The sequence below is a fragment of the Gopherus evgoodei genome, chromosome 8 (genome assembly GCF_007399415.2).
Source record: "Gopherus evgoodei ecotype Sinaloan lineage chromosome 8, rGopEvg1_v1.p, whole genome shotgun sequence".
NCBI lineage: Eukaryota > Metazoa > Chordata > Testudines > Testudinidae > Gopherus > Gopherus evgoodei.
The window spans coordinates 100,752,947-100,767,938 of NC_044329.1; the positions used below are offsets into that span (position 1 = coordinate 100,752,947).

At 45.0% G+C, this 14,992-nt stretch overlaps 1 protein-coding gene across 1 annotated transcript in view; it reads left to right on the forward strand.

Annotated features, from left to right (window-relative positions):
- Positions 1-2,959: 2,959 nt before the first annotated feature.
- Positions 2,960-14,992, forward strand: part of CDCP2 (CUB domain containing protein 2) — a 29,089-nt gene continuing 17,056 nt past the window's right edge. Inside the window, exons 1-2 of the mRNA XM_030572832.1 lie at positions 2,960-3,130; positions 5,014-5,106. Coding sequence (XP_030428692.1) covers positions 3,019-3,130; positions 5,014-5,106 — 205 coding nt within the window. The 5' untranslated portion in view covers positions 2,960-3,018. The remainder of the gene's footprint in view (positions 3,131-5,013; positions 5,107-14,992) is intronic.

Here is a 14,992-nt window from a genome sequence, read left to right on the forward strand (position 1 = left end):
TTGTTCTCCCTCAGTCAGCTGGTGAGATGTTGCTCTATTAACCATTAGAAAGCTGGCCCTTTATTGACAAACTGGTGGTCCTTTGGCATGGCTCTCCCTTTGTAAGCATAAACTCTTCATGGCTTCAGAGCATGTGGCTGGTGAAACTAACATCCATAGCAATCTGAGGGGCCATATTAAGTAAAGCAGTTCAGGGATGCTGCCTACATTGAGGTCATAACATTATAACATATGGCAATGTCCTAGGACTAAATTGTTTCCTGTAGGGGTCATTTCCATGGGAAATAGCATGGTCATGAGGATAAGGAATGAGAGGAGGCAGGCGATGTGGTTTCTATTCCCAGCTTTACCACTGACCTCCTGTGCGACTTTGGGTAAGTCTCTTCACCCCTCTGTGCCTCAGTTTCCCATGCAACTCTGTGCCTTGTCTAGTGTAAGCTCTTTGGGGGAGGGGCAGTTTCTTGCTATGTGTATTTACAGCGCCTAGCACAAAGGGGCCCAGATAATTGTTGGAGCCTTTGGGAGCTTCTGTAATACAATACAATAATGACAGGAGACAGCAAATTCAGGGTATGTCTACACTGTAATAAAAGAACACAGTTGGCCCAGGTCAGCTAACTCAGGCTTGCAGGGCTTGGGTTGCGGGGCTATAAAATTGCAGCATAGACGTTCGGGCGTGGGATGGAGCCTGGGATCTGAGACCCTTGTGGGATTTCAGAGTGTGGGCTGTAGCCCAAGCCTGAACATTTACATAGCTACTTTCAAGCACCGCAAGCCCGAGGCAGTTAACTCTGAGATTTGGTACCAGAGGTTTTTTTATTGCAGTGTTGATGTATCCTCAGCATCTTTGGACAAATGTTTGGACCAGTTCTTCTTTGGAAGCAGCAGGTTGCCCCACCTGCCAGTCCACCAGGAAAGGGGTTCAACCCTAAAAGGCACAGGTCTCCTGAGATTTATTGGAAGCCATCTTTGTGGTGTCCCTGTGCTTCCATGGTGCCTCCTGACCGATGGTTCCATAGTGTCTCGGGATGTCCCCAGGACACTGGGGATGGTAATCCTACTACAGGAGGGAAATCAGTGTACAGATGCCAGCAGTGTCCATTGCTAATTTACTCTAGAGATTCCCACTGATGTTGAGGATGGCGGTGACTGAACCAGCAGAGGCCCAGACAAGTTCTGTTCATGTCTGTGAACCTCTGACTGGGAGGTTTTTGGTGCTAGCTGGCTGTCCATGAGCACACTTTGGGGCTGCACTTGGCCAGTGCATTTAGACTGTGCCTGTCAGGGCGCACATCACTGACCACTGGCCAGGCACTGCCTCCTGGGGATTAGCTCGATGCCTATGCCTATGCCCTCCCATCTGTGGTTTGCACACTGTTGCTCTGTCCCCGTTGTCTCTCTGCAGCCCTTCCCATGACCCCAGGAGCTGCAGTGTCCTCTTTGTGGCTCAACCCTCTGGCCGTGTCACCATCCGTGTTTCCCCCTTCTGGCAGTTAGTATTGCAGTCCAAATCTTGACACTTCCCTGTGGTGAGTGGGAGGGACCTGGACCCACCTACTACTCCGGGTCCCAGCCCAGGGACCCTGTGAATCGCAGCCTCCTGCTGCTCCTCTAGCTCCTCTCACCGCTGCTATGGTTCCCTAGACACTTCCCCATGGCCCCAGTTCCTCTTTACCTCAGGGCCCTCAGCTGCTCAGCCCCTGAGCCAGCCAGGAGTTCTGCCTTGTTCCCCCAGTCCCAGCCAGCAACTGACCTGTCCATGCTGCTAGCTTTCTTTCAGCCTGCTAGGGACACAGTTCTCACCTCTTGTGCTCCCAGCAACAAGCAACCTCTGCTCTGCCTGCAGCTCCATTTCTGTGAGACTCCTGGGCCCTGATTGACTGCTCCTTGCAGCCTCTGTCCTATTGGCTGCTTCCCGCCCAGCCTCCCTAGGGCTTTGGTAACCTCTTGTATGCCAGTGTGGGGTAAATCCCCCCTCATGGTGCCCAGTTGCTCTCTCCCACCGTTGAACCTGGAAAGGCCAAATGGTATTCTCCAGCAGCGCCACCAGTCCCACTTCTAGTTCCAGTCCCCCTATGAGCTCACATCTAGCGCCCATAGAAACGGATGCTTTATAAGTAGATTCAGTCAGGCAGAATGAGCACAAAGCCATTGACCTGGACCCTGGCCTGTGTGCCCCCACCAAGATTTTAAAACTTCAGGGCCTGTGAGCCCATGTGACCTGGATCTGGCATAAAACATCTGTGAACCTCTTTGGACTTAACATTGTAAGGCTTTGCATCAATGTCCAATGAGAGGTGGGAGATCTAGTATTTTTCCCATCTACCCTGATTGGTAACCATTGAATACCTCCAGCATAGTCATCATTCCTGGCAGAATGATCAACCCAAAATATGCTACTTGCAGGAATAATCATCTCAATACACAACATTGTTGAGGGAATGAGCATGATGATTCATTGGCTTAAAAATCGTGAGATAAAAATTATTGTTGGATTCTTCTTTTTGAGTTTCTGTTGTCTGAACCTTTACTTTACACTCAGGTCACATTTTTTAAGCTTTTCTCTGCAGCCATAAAGGTTAGAAATGTACTGGGGGGGGGGGGAGTTAATGAAAAGCTGAGATTTGCATGTAAGCATTTTACTCCAGGAGCTGAGGATTTCAGAAGAGTATCAGGTATCATGAGACTAGCAATAAAATTAAATTAACAAAGAACGTGGCTGGGCTATTGTCTGAATAAATGCATGGGATGCAAGTTGGTGATGGAATACAGAGCCTTTAAAATGTTGGATTGAATTCTATCCCAGATTGGCATGATCTTACAACTGTTGGAATTCCTGTGTGAAATGACTTGATGGGTCCCAGTTCTGTTCTTAGGGGCTCAGTGACCACATCAGAAAAACCATCATCGTACTTAATATCTTCCTCTTTATCCTTCCCAAGGCAGAATGGGCCTGAGACTTACTTATCGTCATCCCAGAAGTGATCCCTCCCCATCAGGTTTAAAGCATATTGGCTGATGACATGGAGGAATCTTCACTCTGGCTGCTGCACCTGTACCTCATCAGTGAAGAGAGGACCCTGGTTTCCAAGAATGCCAGCTCAGCACCTTTCACCAGCACTGATACATGGTAAGGATATGACACCATCATCTGCTGAGGACGTGGCGTTTTCCCTGAGCATACCACGCACTGCATTTAACAAAGGCGGCCTCCTCTGCTTAGAGAGTCCAGAGCTAACTTGCTCCTTGGTGTGTACCTAACACAGCACCAAATAACCCCTGCTTCCCTCAGTTGAAATGCTAATACATTCTTGTAAGCGAGCGCTGTGAAACAGTTCTCAGCGTTCATGGAGATTGGGCTAGAAAAAAATCAACAGAGGAGTTACACAACAACAAACCTGCAGTGGTAGCAACCTATCTGTGCACAGCGGAAGATGAAAGCCAAGTGAGACATGCCAGTGAACCAAGCCCTGATCCTCTTACACATAACTATTTATTGTTTAGACTGTACCACAGAAAGAAAAACATACTCAGGAGAGCTGAGTCCAGATCTGCTCTGCTACAGAATTCTTGTGTGACCTAGGGAAAGTCACTTCATCTCTCTGTGCCTCTGTTCTCCATCTGTGAAATGTAGCTAATACTTCCTTTCTTCCACCTAATGCCTGTCTTGTCTATTCAGATTGTAGGGCAGGGCTGAGTTTTTCAATATGTATGTACAGGGGCTAGCAAAATGGGGCAATAATCTCAGTTGAGGCCTTTGCATGCTACTATAATACAAATAATTATTACTAATAACCAGAGATGTACATGATGCTTTTCAGACAATAAACAGGGGCATGTCCCTGCCCCTAGGAGTTTACAATCTGAGAGATAAAACACAGCGAGAAATGGCCATAAAGAAAGGGTGAGGTATAAAACAAAGAGGACACCGGGTCTGATTGTAGCAGATGCATCTTGTTAGTTCCTCTTTTTTTAATAGCAATATATTAAAATGGGAAGTTGAGTTGGGACGCTAGGGGGAAGGAAGTCAATTTAAAATAATTTGTGTGTAATCTTTTGGAGGCAAATCTTTCAGGACGTTCTTAGCTAAGCAAACCTGCCTGGTTCCCACTTGAATATACACAGGTCTCTTTTTCCAACATCAGGCTGTGCCCAATCATATTCACAGGTAGTAACTGATCACCAAGCTTTGCCGGAATCCTGCCAGGTTTTCAGACTGTGCTGCTTTTTGCCGCTCAAGCCAAGATACAATACAGAGCCGAGAAAATGGGCTGCCCTTTCTCATCCACTTTTCACCAGCTAAATGCTGGTTAAACATCCTCCCCCTTCCAGGCCCTGCTGTGCAGCACAAAATCCTTCTGTTTATTTCACTGGCAGTTTTGAATTGCAGTTAGGACTAACTAACCAGCCCAAGCCTTTGGGCAGATAAGCGAGCAAGCACCTTTGCATCTGAAGCTCCCTGGATCTTTGATATGCGCATCACATGACATCTCTGGGAACAGCAGTGAAATGTGGCTTTTGTTTAAAAATATGGACTAAAATATGTTCTCTGTTTCTCTTGCTTTTATCAACAGTTGGCTTTGTGCAGCGAGTGCCTGCGCCGCAGTGTAAATCAAGTTAATTCCTAAGGTACTTTTCTGTGTTAAGGCTGAAATTCCCATTTTGGTTCACTGTCTTGCATTGTGAACTAAATTATTTTCATAGCCCCAGAAGGGCACATTGTCAGCACAGACTTACTGCAGTTATATACCATAGCCGAAACATTAATATCTCTTCTAAATATAGTGTATTGACAAGGTATCTGGTATAGTGTAAATCCTAGGGACATTTGATCCAGATCATTAAAACCAAGTGAAGGGAGCAAGGAATAGATCAGGTTACTAATTCAAACATGCAATGAATTATTAATTCCACTATTAATTCTACCGGCCTCCTACTTTTTATTTTTTTTCAGCTAGGCAGCTTTGAGCATATCCTTGCTGTTTCATGATAGTACATTAGTTTGCTTCGTAGCACAGCTGTGTCTGAGGATGCGGCATATTCACGTCGGGTGTCTTGTGGCAATGACTTTCTTGTGGGTGGCAAACAGGATGCATGCTAAGAAAGGTAAGACTCTGTTCAGCTGGGCTCAGCACCAAAGCACCGAGGGTTAACTTCCAGGGGATGTCCAGCTGGGGTAGCTCTTACAGGACCCTGGCAGCAGGCACGCTCCTAGGTCACCTGCAGTGTGTATGCATGAATGAACGATGCCTGTTTCATAGGCTTTTTGAGATTCTGTCTGGTTTATCAATCTTTGATGTGGTTTTAGGGCCTGATCCTGCCAGCCCTTATTCACATGAGCCATCCTTACACACACACAATCTCATTGGCTGCAACGGAACTAGACGCGTGAGGAAGCAGTTCTAGGCCAAGCCCTTCTGTATTGTTATGCGTTATTATTATTACCATATTTACTCATTTGTAAATCTCTCCTTTTCATTTAGATTTTTAAGGTATAGACAGTACAATGTTTGCAGACGTGGCTTGGGGCAGCGCTGCTCCCAATTCTCCAGCAAGCAAGGAGTTAATCTCAGCCCAACTTCTTCCCCCTCTTGCACATGTGCTCAGGGGATAGGATATCAAATAACTGCTTGGAAGACAGGCAGTGAATGGCAGGGCTCCCCGGGGTCATAGGACTGAGTTGAGTGCCAGGCTGGGGGGCATTTGCAGTTGCTCTGGGGGTTTTTTGCTTATTTTAAGCTGATTAACCCTTGTCCCTTGCTGGCGGCACCCTTGCCCTGTTTCTGCTGCATCGTCCCAACCGTTTACACAATAGACTGTATGTGCCAGTTCCTCAGCTGGTGTCTGTATCGAAATCAATGGACCATGTACGCCAGCTGAAAGTCTGGCTTTAAAGCAGTGTGGTAGTTCTGGATTTGCTTTTTAACTATAGAAATTAAATATTTCAACCACATCAGTAGAACCCTGTGCCATTAACTTATTCATCAGCACATGGGCCATCTTTGTAGGAGGGTGGTGAAACACTGGACTGGGTTACCTAGGGAGGTGGTGGAATCGCCATCCTTACAGGTTCTTAAGGCCCGGCTTGACAAAGCCCTAGCTGGGATGATTTATCTGTGGTTGGTCCTGCTTTGAGCAGGGGATTGGACTAGATGACCTCCTGATGTCTCTTCTTACTTTTTCTTTCACAGTCACTGACACAGGATAAAATGCTTTAGAATGCTACTTGGTTGATTTTATGGTTCATTCTTTTAGTTTGCTAACGACTGAGGGATAGCAATGTGGAAGCCTCTACATCAGTCTCCAGTTACTCTTCTGAAATATTTGTTTGCTTCTCTAAGTATTTATTTTTCTAAAAACCTACCACCACAACAAATTACTTTTCTTTTAAACTGGTTCAGAAGTAGAGAAAGTCAGATATTGACAGCTTGGTTTTGTCACTAAATTAACTAGAGAGACTCATATTCCCTCCTTTGAAGGAGTTCAGATGCTCATTAGAAAGACACAAAGGCAAGTCACAAAATCTGGACCCAGATCAGAACGTCAGCAAAGTTAAGAGCAGTTTTTAGTTCAGAGTTTTAGCTGTCTTAGCTCTGTCTTGTCTGTGAAATGAAGGCAATGTGGACTCGATCCTGGACTAAGAACATGCATCTCTCAGATCAGACCATGAAATCTATCATGGTTTCACTGATAAACAGTGCTTGTATCTCATAACTGGGCTTCCTCGAACATTATTTTCTACACAAAGGCCCTTGCTACTGGTGGAGGAGCTGCCAGGAGTTCACGGACTCAGTTTGGTTTGGAGAAGAACCTGAGAGATTGGCTGTTTGGGGATGGAGGTCCTGTGGCACCAGTATCTCCCAGTAGAGCTAGGAAGCCAAAGGTGCACAAAACATGAGCAACCCAAAAGTTAAGCTTCCCCCTCTTGATCCTCCCAGGGTTTGATTTCAGTTCAAAGGACGGGCAAGAGTTTGGAGCTGTCCTGGTGTCTGAGAAGTCGGGAAAGATGCGGACTCTGGGAGTTATTCTTGTAAGATGCTGATCCCTTCAGTGCCTCTGAAGCCAGTGGGAGCTGAGGATGCTCAGTACTTTGCAGGATGTAACCTAAGGCTAGGGTATTTCCTTGCTGGAAGAGAAATGAGTGAATCCAGGTGCGGGGATGCTGCATTGCTACTCTATGCACATTACACACAGAATTACAATGCACACATCATCTCCGGGGTGGCCTCAGAGCGGGATGGGGCAAAGGCAGTATAAGCGGAAGTGCTCACGTGGGTGCAGCACCACCAGGGCCGGCTCCAGGCACCAGCTTATCAAGCAGGTGCTTGGGGCGGCAACTCGAGAGTGGGGCGGCACTTTCAGGGAATCCGCGGCAATTCGGCGGAGGGTCCCTCACTCCTGCTTGGAACGAAGGACCTCCCGATGAATTGCCGCAGATCGCGATCGCAGCTTTTTTTTTTTTTTGGCTGCTTGGGATGGCAAAACCCCTGGAGCCGGCCCTGAGCACCACAATCCAGAACATCACTCAAAACAGCTCTGTATCAAGTCCCCAGGCACACAGCAGCTTCCCTATGTGTTTTGACTTCTCCAGGAACATGTACCTGAGCTGTCAGTCAAAATTACTGCAACTCCAGCTAGCTGGGATGTGTCATTCAATCTCGCGGGCCTTGAATTGCTAAATCAGGTGGGGCTGTGCCAGTGGGTTGTCCCCCTTTGCCCATTTATGTATTAATTATATTTCATTATAATTATTTTATTATATCATATTATAAAATAACACCGAGGTGTCCCGGCTGAGTTTGGGGCTCCCTTGTGCTTGGCACTATATGTACACATCGTCAGAGACACTCCCTGCCCTAAAGATCTTTCAGTCTAATCAGAGGTAATACCAAGGCACAGAGAGGTGAGATGACACCTCTAAGGTCACACAGCAGGTCAGTGGCAGGGCTAGGGCTAGAGCTAAGATATCCTGACTCCCAGTCCACGTGACTAGACCACACCGCCATCTGTTCTGCAACATGAAATAAGTCCACTAGAATTCAATGAACCTCCCTGTTAATCCAAAGTCCTCACACGGTGCTGGCTGCTCATGAGCCATTGTCACTTACTGCATTCACTTAAGTACCTTGAAACACTGAGCTATTAATTCATCAGTAATTGTCTCTGAAGTAACCTTTACCCCTCTTGCAGGCTCCTCGTTCAGCTATTTATTTCAATAACATTATTAGTTTAATACCTTCCCCACATTACTTTATTGCCTATCCCTGGTAATTACCATGTCAATTTGCTATCTGACCATCCTGCCCATGCGCTGGCTCTCACACACGCAAATGTATGTTAACCATTTGTTTTTGACTGCTCATCACAATGCATATTTATCTTCCATAGCAGGTCACAGCACTGCCAAGCATAATGAAAAGCAATGTGTAATGGCCAGCTATTGATTTGCAATAGACTTTGCCCCAGACTGAGAGCATATAGACTTGTTTGTGAATCTAAACATGTCCCTCAGAAGGGACAAAGGGTATTTCTTTGCTCCCAAATACAAGGCCAGATTTAGGGGAAGGCGACCCAGGCTACTGCCTGGGGTGCTGGGCTTGGAGTCCTGTTTTTAGCATTAGTGATAAAAGGAAAAATAGAATGTCTGAAGTAAAATGTTTCAGGTATTCCTTATGTGGATTAATTTTTCACTAACCTTGTAGAATGTTCCAGACCTTTGTAGAATGTCATGGAACCTTCCAGACTTTCTGAGAACTGCATTTTCCTAGAACCTCCTAGAATGTTGTCAGCCATGCCCTCATGGGTATATAAGGGGTGGGGCGTCGCCAGTCAGGCAGTGAGATATGTAAGCAGAGTCAGGATAAGCTCTACCCTGACATCTGGTGGAAAGAATTTCAGAGAGTGTATTTGCATAGACACGCCTACCCTATCCCAGACTGCCGAGCTGTGGGACTGTTTGGTGACAAATGACTCACCCTCAGTTGGGTGGTACTCGCTAGACAAGGGACATGGGTTCCAAAACCCAGTGAGGGGAGAGAGAGAGAGAGAGGCTGGGGTCAGGTATCTGTGCCTGGTGGTGCAGTCTCCTTGTGGAGCCAGAAGCACCAGTTCCACCTCCTCCTCTCTCCACTGTGGAATGTCAGAATTGATTTTTTTATTCCCTCAAGAATCTATATACAGGTTACTGAGCTGAACTCACTTTGGGCTAATGGTGCACTAGCACTGAGGCTCCCCTACTAAGAGCTGAGATCACTAAGAGTTGAAATCACTATAAGAGCTGAAATTATTGAGCTGAGAGCACTGAGTACTGTGCTAACTAGTAGGGGAGCCTGAAGATATAATGTGGAACAGAGCGGCTGGCGGAGTGGAGCAGTTGTGGGGACAGCTGGAGCGATCACGGGACAGCTGGTGGCAGCGGAGCGGCTGGCAGAGCGGAGTAGCTGTGGGATGGGTGGAGCGGCCCACAGAGTGAGCGGAGCCGAGCAGTTTGCAGGGAGAACTGGAGCAGCTCATGGAGCAGAGCAGCTACTGGAGCGGAGCAGTTTCTGAGGACGGCTGGAGGAGCAGAGTGGAGCGGCTGGTGAAGCGGAGCAGTTCGTGGAGAAGGCAGAATCAGAACCCACGGAGAGGCAGGGCAGTTAGCCCCGGACCACGTAAGGTACCCCTTTCTGCTCAGGCTTGGGGGAGGGACCTCTACAGATAAACTCTCGAACTCTGGGGTGGCATTGACCAGAGACTTTTGGGTTGAGGACTTTGGGGTGATTGGACTTAAAACCCTAAGGGGAAAAAGGACAGTGCCAAACGTACTTGGAGGTGCGTTTTTGTTTATGGTTTGTGTTATAACCCTGCTTGTGGTGTTTCTCCAATGGGATGCCTCATTGATTCCTTCCTTTATTAAAAAGATTTTGCTACACTCAGACTCCGTGCTTGTGAGAGGGGAAGTATTGCCTCCTAGAGGAGCCCAGGGGGGTGTGATATGTGAGTGTCCCAGGTCACTGGGTGGGGGCTCAAGCCGCATTGTGTTACTGAAACTGAACCCCTGGATACTGAACCCGGCCCTTGTGCTGCCAACTCAGAGGGGCAGAAGGGTTACAGATATAAGAACGAAGTGAGAACCCAGTTGCAATACTGGGAACCTTGTTTTATTGTGTAATTGTGAAAGTGTACTTGTGTTTTAAGACTAGAAGCATGTAAGTAGTGACTAATAAAGGACAAATTTAATGAGATGCTAGAGATAACTACCAAATCCCTTTCTATGCAACAATTAAAAGTAAATACTTTCTTAAAGTAAGTTACTTCTTTTGCTCTGCTTAACACGTAATGTTTGATGACTTTCTAAGACTGCGGAACACAGACTTTTGCTCTCCCTAATACTATCTGTTTTCTCTTAAAGAAAATAAAAGATATCCCTGAAGAAGCCTTCAGGAGTTCAGTATAGGAAGCAAAATGCGCAATTGCAATCTAGTTTGCAGCAAGGGGCAAATTTGATAGGAAAATATCTGAAACCAAACAACATAGGCCAGGCTTTAGGCAGTAGTGATCGTCCCAGTGCAGAAGAAATTGAGGAGTAAAGTGTAAGTGATGGAAGTCCTATTGCTAAGGAATTAGCAGATTTTCCAGAGGATAAGAAATGGAAATGTGAGGAAAGTGATGGAGAATCGTCCAGTTATCCTGGTGACATAAAGGAGAGTGATGATAAAGAAGAATGTGGCTCACATGAAAAGAAGAGTGATAACAAATAAAAATCTGGTTTACATGAAAAGAGAGAAACTATATAGAAGAATCAGCCTCACATGATGACAGAAACAGCAGTGAGAAAAATTGCACACCACAAATCGATACATCAGATCCTGCTTTATGACCAGCGATCCTAAACTCTGCCGATATTGATCATACAGTTTTGAATGAGCTGAGCAAAATCGAGGATATCCATTTCCAGTAAATGAACAGAAGTGACAATTCTCAAAGTCACACTGTGAAAGAATGCTCAAGAATGGCAAGAAACTGAATCAGCATTGGCTAGTTTACTCAAAATCAAGTGACAAAGTGGTCTGTTTCTGTTGCAAAATATTTGACAGGAATGCCAAATTGTTGCGTTCGCTTTCTGTGTACAATTATCGGCATAGCTTAACTGATGCTCTGAAGCAACATGGAAAGTCACGCAGCCATTTTATGGCCTACTCCAAATGGATGGAGGGTGAGTTCAGGCTCAAGGTGAATAAATGCGTAGATGCAGAAAACCAAAGCATTGTTCATGTAGAAACCAGGCATTGTAGGAACGTGCTCAAGTGTCTGATCTCAATTACCCTCTTCCTTGCAAAGAATAATTTGGCTTTCTGGGGCTCATTGGACAAGTTGCTCACTGAACATAACAGTAATTTCCTCAGTTTTGTCAAGCTCCTTGGGAAATACAATGATTTCATGTGTGAGCACCTATGTCAAGTAGTTTATAAAGAAGCTATGGACCATTACTGCAGCAAAACAATTGATTGACCTTTTGGCAAGGAAGGTGCTTAATAACATATTGATGCGTCTCAGCAAAGCAAAGCACGACGCCATAATAATGGATTGCACTTCCGACATTAGTCACAGTGAAAAGATGTCATTTACAGTAAGATTTGTTGAAGATGAGGATGGTTGAATCCAAGTAAAGGGACACTTTATCTGTTTCCGTCCTGTGAATGACTCTACTGGAAAAGACCAAACAAAACTGTTTATGAATATTTGGAATGAAAATAAAATAAAGCTTCAGAACTGCCGCGGCCAAGGCTATGACAATGGCACGAACATGAAGGAAGAAACAGTGGTGCCCAGGCAAGGATCCTTGAGCTGATTCCAAGAGCTTTCTTTGTGCCTTCTGGCTGCGATTCATTCAACCTGGTTGTGTGAGATGCAGCATCATCTTCGTTAGATTCAGTATCTCTCTTCAGAGGACTGCAAAGAATATGCATCCTGTTTTCAGCGTCAGCTATCAGGGAGAAGATCCTCATGGACAATGTTACAAACCTGAGGGTGAAGCCACTAAGTGACACTCGTTGGGAGAGCCAAATTGACAGTATAAGGCCAGTGAGGTACCGAGTGACTAAGGTTTACAACGGCCTGATGGAACTGGTGCAGTCAAGTAAAGCCAAGACCATAATCAGACATGAGGCACAAAGCCTGGCAAACAAGGTCACTGACTTCAAATCTCTGGTGTCAGTTGTGGTTTGGCATCACATCCTGTTCCGTGTAAATGTTTTAAGCAAGGCATTACAAACTCAATCAATGGACATGACAACCACTACTGTTTTGATGAGAAGCTCCCTTGATTTCGTTGTGGCCTACAGAGGCAACAGATTTGAAGATGCCATCATTGCTGCCAGAGAAATGGTGGAAAACTTAGGAGTTGAGCCTGTCTTCAAGGAAACTCGTATTCATCGGAAGAAGAGACAGTTTGGTTATGAGGGCAGAGATGAGATGATGGGAAGCTCGAAAGAAAAATTCAAGAGGGAGTGTTTTTGCTCCTTGAGTATCCATTGAAGAAAGGTTTGGACAAATGAAGAACCACAAAAAGAGCTGACCTTAGTAACACTCTTGAACAATTGTACCGACCTTCACCAGATGCTGATACGTGGGAAATGTTCGGACGTCAATGATAAAGACCTCTGTGTCGAATTAGACAACAACAGTCACATTTTGCAACACAGGAAGCACTCTCCACTCCAAGTTCTACAATTCATTTATGATGCAGAGCTGAAGGACACTTTTCCTAATGTGTGGATAGTTTTGAGGACTCTGCTCATGCTGCCGGTCACAGTTGGGAGTGGGAGCACAGCTTTCAAAGCTCAGGCTCAGTAAAATATATCTTCAGTGGACTATGACTAATGAGAGACTGACATCACTTGCTATTTTATTGCTTGAAAATGCCATTGGCCAGTCTCTGAATCTCTGACACTGTGCTTCAGTTCACAAGGACAAAGGCAAGAAAAGCAACCTTTTGAAGTAAAGGACGAGGGTTAACAGTCTAAGGATGTCACCTACTGTAACACTATTTAATACTGGTCCACCCAATGTTGGTGCACAGTTCAATTTCTTGATGTTAGTACATTTCAGTTATTCTTAAAATTAAAAAGTTTCTATAAGCTTAGAGAAAATGAAATTTTTTTATTTGCTTACATATGGCATGAATAAATACAGATTTACACATCCTAGCATGCAAATTTATCATCTTATATGACAGGGATAAATCATGCATGTAAATCATGCATCAAAGTCATGAAATGGGCTACAAATGCAAAAAAAATAAGGTATTCAAAAGTTTAACAAATGAAGGGGGGGCATTTTGTCTAGGGCTGGCCCTGGTGGTATGTGCTTAGCACAACCGTACATTCATCTACTCTCTGATTTTGGTGAGTTGCAGGTGTTTGCCAGCTTCTTCTCACTCCCTTTATTTTATAGTAACTACATTGCAGTATAAAAGAGCGAACAATGGACATTACACTGCTCAGACTGGGCAAAGCTGGAGACTTTCCACACAAAATGCCAATGTCGTATATTGAGCATAAAGTGGAATGACTTAATCTGTAATGCAGATGTTTATGGACATGCCGGTCTACAGACTACTGGGATCATTGTCCACAGATGGCAGCTTATGCTTTTCGGACTTGTCGCGAGAATCCCACAAGACGTTCCAGCGAGCGCTGTTCTCTGGGTGGCTTGTAACATCCGGGATAAAATTCCACCAACTGAGGGGTGGAGGCCCAGAGGCAGACCCCCTATTACATGGGTTCATCAAGTCTGTTATGATGTTGGACTCTTGGGCTGACAAGCCCTTGTGGCCACACAGGAATGGACCAAATAGTGAACGATCACTGTGGCCAACTGTTCAGCTGTGCATTGAAGAAGAAGAAGACATTGTGATATAAAGTTTTCATTAGAAAATCAATCGTTGAATCCATAACTCACTGGTAAATGAATCAAGCCCTTCACCCCTGTTTCTTTGAGTTTAGATTCTCAGATACCAGCTTTAAATATTTTCATAGCACTTGAAAGATGAAAGCTAAAAGAAGAATGCCAACAAGGCTGAGTACTCGCCTACTTTAACAGTGGTTTTGTTCTACAGTTCATGCTTTCAGGGGCCAAGTGTTTATATGCTGTGACATACCCCAAGATATAATCTAGACTGTGTGCCTTCTAACCTGGGGTGTCCTTTACATTGCTTTGCTGTTGTTGCCTCCACTTCCGGACTGCTCACTTTAGCATATAAATCACTCCCAGCTATGTCTGTGTGCATTTGCATCCAGCCAACCTGAATTAAATTGCAAGGTGACCCCAGCACATTCCCACTTCCAGATTTCCCCCCAGAAATGTATGTACTGTACTGACCAGCCCTCTCACAGACTATACAAGCTCATATAAAGTCCTGCATTTTATTAAGAGAAATAATATGCATGAATCCTGTAATGCCAAATGGCTTTGCCTAAACTCTTCAATTCAAACACACGCATTTAGATAGTACAAGTCTGCTAACTACAAGAGATAGATTTAAGTGAATACAAGTGATGAGGCATAAAAGTCAGAAATGGTTACAAGAAACATAAAGATCAAACACAACTTAATGCCTAACTTAATGAACAATGATAGATTCAAAGCACAGTTTTTCTCACCACATGTTCTCAACGGTCTTACTTGGCTGAACTTCTTAGGCCAGGACAACCTTCTGTTAATGGCTGCTTCCTTTGTTCCTTCTGGTGCAGTGAATTGATGGACACAGAGAGAGAGAGAGAGAGAGAGAAGAAGGAGGAGGAGGAGGAGAAGAGGGTGAGGTCCCTCAGTGTGTTTGTCCCCCTTTGTATAGTGTCAGTCTCTCCCTTGGAAAGCATTTCCAACTGAGATTCAGGAGACAAAAAGTCTGTTTGGATTAGAACTTTTTGCTGTTTGGGGTTGTTTTTTTGTTTTTTGTTTTGCTAAGATATAATTTTTTCACCCATACCTCCTTTCCTGCCAAAGAATG